Source organism: Sinocyclocheilus anshuiensis, unplaced genomic scaffold (genome assembly GCF_001515605.1).
Source record: "Sinocyclocheilus anshuiensis isolate Anshui unplaced genomic scaffold, SAMN03320099.WGS_v1.1 scaffold45, whole genome shotgun sequence".
Lineage (NCBI taxonomy): Eukaryota > Metazoa > Chordata > Actinopteri > Cypriniformes > Cyprinidae > Sinocyclocheilus > Sinocyclocheilus anshuiensis.
In genome coordinates, this window is record NW_015536467.1 from 877,781 (window position 1) to 886,208 (window position 8,428).

Genomic DNA, 8,428 nt, shown 5'->3' on the forward strand with positions numbered 1-8,428 from the left:
ATAGATAGATAGATAGATAGATAGATAGATAGATAGATAGATAGATAGATAGATAGATAGATAGATAGATATCAGCAGCTGAATTTGACTCAGCGCTCACCATGGGCCCCACAGCTCACTGTCCAGCCAGACAGACTCAGAAAGACAGGCCTAAATACACACGGTGCCGGGAGATATTTTGCCGATTATTTATCTGGGGTTAATTTGCCGTTAGCACATGTAGAGTGCTTTGCATTCACGAGTTGAGCCCTTTCGTGACGAGAGAAGTACAGCGAATCTACCAGCTCAGCAGCCTGGGCGGACCGGCTGAATGCTTTGTTATTAGTTGTGAGCAGCGCTTTCAGTCAGCTGCTTTAAACGACAACAGTGTCAAATTACATGCAGGGTCAGTTTTTTTTCTATCTGTACATATATCTACAGTATATACGTATAGATATTATAAACAGTATATATACTGCAGTAGGACGTCACTCTGGTCAGGGTGTTATTCAATTTTCACTGCTTTTCTCCTCATTTCCCATTTCCAACAGCAAGCAGAGAGACGTTCAGCTGCTTTAATTTAAAACAAGAATGTGAGACAACAAACATGCAAACAAATATCAGCAGTCCAAATTACAACCAGATTTACAGCCAGATTTTTTCTTGAAAGCTTCCTGGAAAACAAGAAAAAAGTCAAATGAGATCTTTTTAATATCGCAATTGTTTATTCTAGATTTTTAATATCTCAGTTGTTTCTCTGGGCCAGGTTTGGTTGTCAGCCTGAAGTCAACAAGAAATGACATTCGCAACACATTTTATTACATAAAATTTATTTATTTATCACTATTACTATCACTAATACTAGTTTCATTTCATATATTTTTTATTTACTGTTTTTATTACTTTATTTTAATAATCAATCAAATTTTTTTCTCAAAAGCTTAGTGACAAACAACACTTTTTCTATTATATTTCAATTGTTTCTTCTACACAGTAATGGGATTAAATGAAATAACACTGTTTTTTTAAACTCTTATATTTAATGAATAAATTGTATACTATATAATATAAATATATTATACTGTGTGTGTGTGTGTGTGTGTGTGTATATATATATGTGTATATATATATATATATATATATATATATATAATTACATTTATTATGGTTTAATATGTCTCACAAAAAAAGTTTTTGAATATTGAAAATAGTAATTCACCTGAGCAGGAGTTTAATTAACTGTTTTCTATGCTACGCTCCATTTAAAGCTTCAGTTTTACAGTCCCACACTGAACCATCCCTCTCAAGCCCTCAAACGGCCCACAGAAAACAGGAAACGACACGTTGAACCTACTGTGCAGGAGGGCTTATAAAACCATGGAGACGATCCACAGAACTGAACATCAGGATCGTTTCCATATTACAGAAACTTCAATAACAGACATGAACAGACGTGAGGTTTTTATGTTCACGATTCTTCATGGTGTTTCTTGTGGCCTTCAGCTGAATGTATGTTTTATGGTAGCGCTAGACCGTGATTTAAAGTTCAGCTCACGGTTGTGGCGCTTCATTGAAGCAAATATCAATAAACACAGTGAAGTGGTTGAAATAGGAGTTGCTTATTATGACTCAACATCCCACATCCAAGTAAGGACACGATGGAAATCCCAAAACACTGAGGCATGTTTTACTGTTTGTACTAGAAAGAGGTCAACTATTAAAACTATGAGACCTCTGCTCAGAAAACTGTTGTGTTTTAATGATCAACTTTTGCTCACAGCCTCATATTTAGTGTTAGTGATTTGAACAAACCACTAAGCCAAAACGTGCGGTCACATTAGTGAAATTTCGTCGAGATTTTGTGGACAAACTGTGTCTATTGTCAATAGTGTAGCGATGCATGAAGCACAAAAAGCACTGAAAACTTCTCCGAAGTTTATATTTATTTAACAGCCAAAGCAAACGTGCCAATCTGTATCGGTCTTATGGGGCAGCTGTAAAAGTTAAACCCCTCGTATCAGATCTCACTCGAGTCGTGGACCGTTGCTCAGGGTGAAGAACTCAAAGAAACAGAGACTTCAAAAGCCAGGAAGTGAATCTGAGATGGGAGACGTTAAGCCTGAGGTATGAGCTTATCCCTTCTCAATCAAACCCTATCTCAATGGGATCCTTGTACATCAGCTGAAAAGAGAGGAGCACCATTTAAACACAGACTTCTGCTCTGAATGATCTCCAAGACGAGGCGTCTCCGCTCCTCCTACCTGAATGAATGGGGAAATTCCTCTCGTTTAATAATTACAACCTTTAACTGAGTTCAGAGGGTGATTCCAGACAGTTAGGTGTGCATTTCAATGGGACGAGAGGAAATGCAAAACGTGTTTTCATTAAACTTTTCTACATCTTTTTTTTAGGCAAATATTTCTTTTGCTGTAATCTCATGAGCACATTTGGCCCATTTACACAGGTAAATAATTCATAATGACCTTCAAAATGGGGAAAAAACTGAGCCGTTTTGGCATCAGAAGTAGAGTTTTTGGCGTTTAAACAAATAAATCACAGTTTGCAATGGGTAATTTCCAGTATTGCATAATCTGGCAGGAGGAATCTTTTTGAGGTTTACCTATTTTTTCTAAACCATTTGATTTAACCCTTGTGCTGTGCTGAAAATCCTTTACCTACAGTAATGTGGTGTTCCAGGTCAAAAATCTCTCATTATGAAATTATGACCAAATCACACATTCAATCTTTTAATCAACTTGTTTTCATTCAGTTAGCACAAGTTTTGTATTACTTTTTGGAACTGATTATAGTCCTCAATGATCTGAGCTCATGCACCTCAGTTTACAAGTAAATAAAACAAAACATTATTTGTGGATAATTTTGGCTTATTCATTTAAAATCAGAGGTGCATAAACTCAGATCAATGAGGATTATGACCATTCACTTCCAAAAAGAAAATGATAAATTTTTAGCGAAGTTGTAAGCAAAGTCAGTAGGTTTTAATCATTAATTAGCATTTTCGGGAAAAAGAAAATCCACTCGGTCAAAATGACCGGAACAAAACATGAGGGTTAAAGCAATATAAGCTGTTTTGTTTTTGAAACAAAATCTGTTCATTTGTTAAGTTAATTTGTGCTTTTTTTTATTCTTGATGATTCAGCAAAAACGTGCATATCTTAAAGGATGACACGGTTGAAACGTCTGCAAAAAGCTCAGGGTTAAAAGTTTAATGTTGTTCAAGTTAAATGTGGCTCTTGTTCTAAACAGTATCACATTGCAATAGGGCTGTGCGATATGGACAAAAAAAAACCTATCGCGATTTCTTTGATCAATTTTGCGATTACAACCTATCGCGATTTCTTTGATCAATTTAGCGATTTCGATTTTAATCTCGATTTTGACACACACAGACATGCTTTACAGTCATAAATGCATGTGCAAAGTGAATTTGAAACATATTTCCAAAAGAAAACCAATTAGAGCTTTATCAAAAAGCTGTAACATGTCTCTAGAACAGACATAAGGCAAAATAATCACTAAGTAAAAGTGTAACAAAATGTCTCTAAAATAAAATTAATAAATCCAGTGTCCAGAGATTTTTTTTTTTGCCATGCATTGGTCATAGAGCTCTTTGTGGCATTGCCTCAGATGTTGAACTAGATTTGTTGCGCCAAGTTCACACGTACTCCGTCTGCAGTACGTATACAGTATGTGTATGCGGTGCAGAAGCAGCACGGATTTCGCACAGGACGCGTTTGCAGTCCGCTCCTGATCCGCGGCTGTTTACCTCAAACACAACATTTATCCATTATTTTGATTTCAAATCCAAACGTTGTTTCTGAAAATGCTTTTCAGCATTGTGATTCTCTTTTATCACAGTACACTGTCACTTTAATTCAGCGCGTGCAGCACAGCAGAAATAGATGACTGCTGCAGACGCATCGCTCCTGGATCGCACTGCCGGACCACAATCGCGTGCAGTGTGAACGCTCTGATCCGTTAACATGGGTGCGGAAAAAATACGCATCACAGACGGAGTGTGTGAACCTGCCGTTACGTTTGTATGCCCGCCCGGTTTGTTCTGTTCTCGTGCTCCATTTAGGCGCGCTGCATTCTGATTGGTTCGGATAGCATACTGCGGGAGGATTGCAATATTGTAAACATAGCTTTAAACATATTTTCTGTGTTCCTACTGCTAGTGGGGCATAAAGTGGGTTGAAGTTGATATCAGTGAGGTCATTGCTTTCATCACTGGCGCCGTTATCTCAAACACTCTCATTTGACGGACACTCACCAGACTTTACTTGGTTACTCCAACCCTACTACCAAATCGACTCGAGACCATATACAGTCAAATAACTATAGAATTGCATCATGCGAGCGTTAAATCCGAAACAAAGATGTGGAACAGAAATAGAAAGTCTGCTTATCTTACGTGTCTTAACATGGAGGCCTTCGCTTGGCTGCCTCCACAGACTGCAGGTTTTTCTGCTCAACGTCTCATCATTCTAGGGATGCCATTCCCAGTTGCTGCATAATAGCAGCACTGTGACCAAATGATTTCCATCATGCCGGAACAATTACGGCCCGCTCTGATTGTCTGGAACTGAACAAACGGTCCTGAGGTGGCTTCTGCGCTTGCAATCCGTTCTGGATGCGATGGTGGTCTCGTGGTATGCAGACGTTAAAGAAAAGCATGACCCTGCTGAGCATGTTTGGAAACTCTGGAATGGATGAATTTTCAACTTTACGTGTTTAACAAAACCTTAGACTCAACAGCATGGCGTGTCAAAACTTTGAGATACGTCATGTGACTTTCACTCCAAGGCTCTGTTCTAAAACCTAGTGCGATGTCTTCATAGTCTTCAGTGAGCTCCCAATGCAATAGCTGTTGTATAAGGTGGAAAGCATGATTACAATGGTGTCTAATTTACCAAAAAAATATTAGTAAAAAAAAATAGTCTAATCTACCAAATACTTTTTTTCTATTAGCAAACTTTCTCTCTATTTATTTCTTTATTTTTCCCAAATCATTCATGTATACTATCACTCCAAAGTTTGGGGTCAGAAAGAGTTTTTTTTTTCTTCTTGAAAGAAATTAATACTTTTATTCAGCAAGGATGCATTAAATTGTGATAGTAAAGACATTTACAATGATACAAACTATTTCTATTTCAAAAAATGCTGTTCTTTTGAATTTTCTGTTCATCAAAGAATCCTGAAAAATAAAATGTATCACAGTTTCCACAAAAATATTAAGCAGCACAACTGTTTTCATCATTGATAATAATCAGAAATGTTTCTTGTACAGCAAATCAGCATATTAGACTGATTTCTGAAGGATCATGTGACACTGAAGACTGGAGTAATGATGCTGAAAATTCAGCTTTACATCACAGGAATAAATTACATTTTACAATACATTCAACTAGTAAACAGTAATTTTAAAGTGTAATAATTTTTCATAATATTATTAAATAAACACAGCCTTGATGAGCATAAGAGACTGCTTTCAAAAACAAAAATCTTACTAACCCCAAACTTTTGAACAGTGGTGAATGAGGTTTCATTTCTAATAGGTTGCTGCCTTATTAGACTGCTGCCTCTCTAGAGAGCAGAAAAACAAAGCTGACTAGTTTTTGGAACACAGCTCAAGAGCAGATCACAGCTCAGTGTTCATTCCCCCGGGGTACGCTGGGATACGAGTGAATATGAGTCACCTGGCTCCGCTCTTGAATGGCAGGAATCCAGGGGGTCAGGAGAGGGGAAAAGACAGGACTATTTTCAAATGCCCCACACAGAGAACTGCACAAGCGGCAGGTGGCCAGGACTCATGGATCGCCAGAGGATCTGAGATCTGTTGTGAGTTTGGAAGAAATCGAGGTTTCGATGACGAATGCTCTTGATTAAAAAGATCATGGACTGACGTTCTCAAGACCCAAAGGCATGTTTATGTTATTCAGCAAACATTCATCTCTTGTTTCGTGTTTCTCCATCAATGACTGAATACTGATGGGATAATGTCAGAATACTTAATGGTCCATATCAAAAAGTTCAAGAGATTTATGAAGAAGAAACTGGCTGCATACGGATGACCTGAAGAACTCGAACACATTAACTGCATTTTTACATCATTTTTACATTATTTTCTGAAGAAATTGTGAGAGCTGCTTACCCACATTAAGCTTGTTGACATGACTAGCATGTTCTGGGTGGTTATTAGGGTGATGCTATGCAGTTGGTGCTAATATCACTGTAACAGAACTTTTAGTTATGTCAAGGATTTATAATACAATTTTGTGGCTTTTCAGAAAAAATTGCAAGACATTTTCAATTTATGTTTGAGGTATGTATATATGCCTGGGTCATATTTCATTTCATAAATCAAAAGAAATTGTGAATAAAAATGTAGAGCCTAAAAAATAAATGAACAAAAACTTCACCCGCAAAATCAAATAAAATTTAGCATTAGGAAAGTACTAGAACCTAAATGTATGTTCCTAAAGATATATATAATAATACTTTTATACTAAAGGTATAAATACTAAAGTACTTTTAATTATTTCTTGATGTTACAAGACAGTTTTGTGGATTTTTACAGATTGCAAGATTGCTTTTTGAGGTGTGTGTGTTTATGTCAGGGTAATATTTCACCTGAAAAATGTAAAGAAATTTTGCATAAAAAATTTAGAACCTAAATATGTTTAAAAAAACGTATAACTAAATAAATATTGCATGAATAAATAATTTTTAGAACCTAGAATTATGTTCCTAAAAATAATACATAGAACAAACTGGTTATTTTTATGTGTTTACGTGTTGCTTAAGCTTGTTGGCATGATTGTAGCATGTTCTTGGTGGTTATTAGGGTGATGCTATGTGGTGCTAAAATCATGGTAACAGATGTTCTCTTGTGGCTTAACAAGACTTAGATATTTCAAGGATTTATAATAAAATTTTGTGGGTTTTTACAGACTGCAAGAGATATTCCATTTCATTTTTGAGGTATTTGTGTGTGTGGTTATAAATTCCCATGAAGTAACTATGAGAAGAATTCACCAAAAAAAGAGCGGTTCAGTGAGACTCACCAACTGTGTCACAAGGCTCATCTTTATGGACGCAAAAATCTGTTCTGGAGAGAGAAAACAAGACAAGAGAGAAACAGAAACAAATGTTAGATAATAGAAAAGCGAATCAAATGAGATCTATATTGTTTCTCCAACACAGCAAGGAGATTAAAAAGAGGGCAAATGGAGACTCCTTTTCAGATTTTTCTCCTGTTAATCTCACATTTGTTTCAACTAGAGTTTCAGAGACCTCAAAAATGTCTCAAACAATGCTCAGACACCAAATTTTGCAGTCAAAAGTCAAGAGATTACTTACTATGAACAAATATTTTTCATAATTTCTTCCATGAACAAATGAATCAATGCTATTTACATTCACTGGCAGATGAATTTTGGGACTTGGTTGGCCGATAAATGAAACATAACTGAGATGTTCATTGCACATTCATTTACTTGTGTATTATTTATTTATCAGATAAATAAACTAACCATATTCAAGACAACGAAAGCAAACATTAAAGGCAAAACAGCAAATAGTCTTTAGTAAACTTGGAATGAAAAGCTGATATATAATATCTTGAGAAGCTTCAATATATCTGTGAAACAAAAGGGTCCTTCTGAAAATGTTTTTGTTTGTTTGGATGCCTGTTGCCTGAACCTGACCTCTGATGGTTAAATAGTGCATTGTGGGAAAACCACAGTGTTTTTGCTGTAACTGTGCGCTCCTTTCCCCTGTGTGGCGTTCCTCCATCAGTTAAAGGAGTAACACTTCAAAACAACAGTAAATTAATCAAATCCAGCTCATTTCCTGCTCGACTGTTATTTACATGAGGAGTGAACCAGCCACAATGCTCAAGAGAAGTTGCAACAACCAGACAAGAGTGGCATGAACTCAATATGACACCAAAACTTCAGACAGTGATGGCAGTAGAGCAATTCTGTGACTTCTGATGCATAAAACCGCTAACTAGCGTTCAGGACTGACACTCAAACACACGCAAGGGTGAATCCCACGATGCCTGTCAAGATGTCCGAGTTATTTTTACCCCAAAACCAAAAGAAATTTTGCATGAGGAAATGTTTTGTAGAAGCAAAAAATATGAAACAAATAAAATAAAAATAAAATAAAATAAATACAACTTTCACTCCAAAAACTGAAATTAATTTATTTTTTGAAACGTAGAAGCCAAAAATATGTTCCAAAAATAAATAAAAAACAATATAAATCACCCCAAAATCTAAAATATATTAGATATAAAATAAAATAAAAATATTTCACTCCAAAAACTGAAAATTATAATTATTTTTTAAAATTTAGAACATAATAAAAAATATATTCCAAAAAGAAATAAAAGAAAAGAAAAATAACAACCACAAAACAT

The 8,428-nt window shown here is 35.8% G+C and overlaps 1 protein-coding gene across 1 annotated transcript in view; it reads right to left on the reverse strand.

Moving 5' to 3' along the window:
- Positions 1-8,428, reverse strand: part of LOC107692780 (A disintegrin and metalloproteinase with thrombospondin motifs 17-like) — a 147,808-nt gene that overhangs the window by 91,712 nt on the left and 47,668 nt on the right. Inside the window, exon 7 of the mRNA XM_016492003.1 lies at positions 7,068-7,111. Coding sequence (XP_016347489.1) covers positions 7,068-7,111 — 44 coding nt within the window. The remainder of the gene's footprint in view (positions 1-7,067; positions 7,112-8,428) is intronic.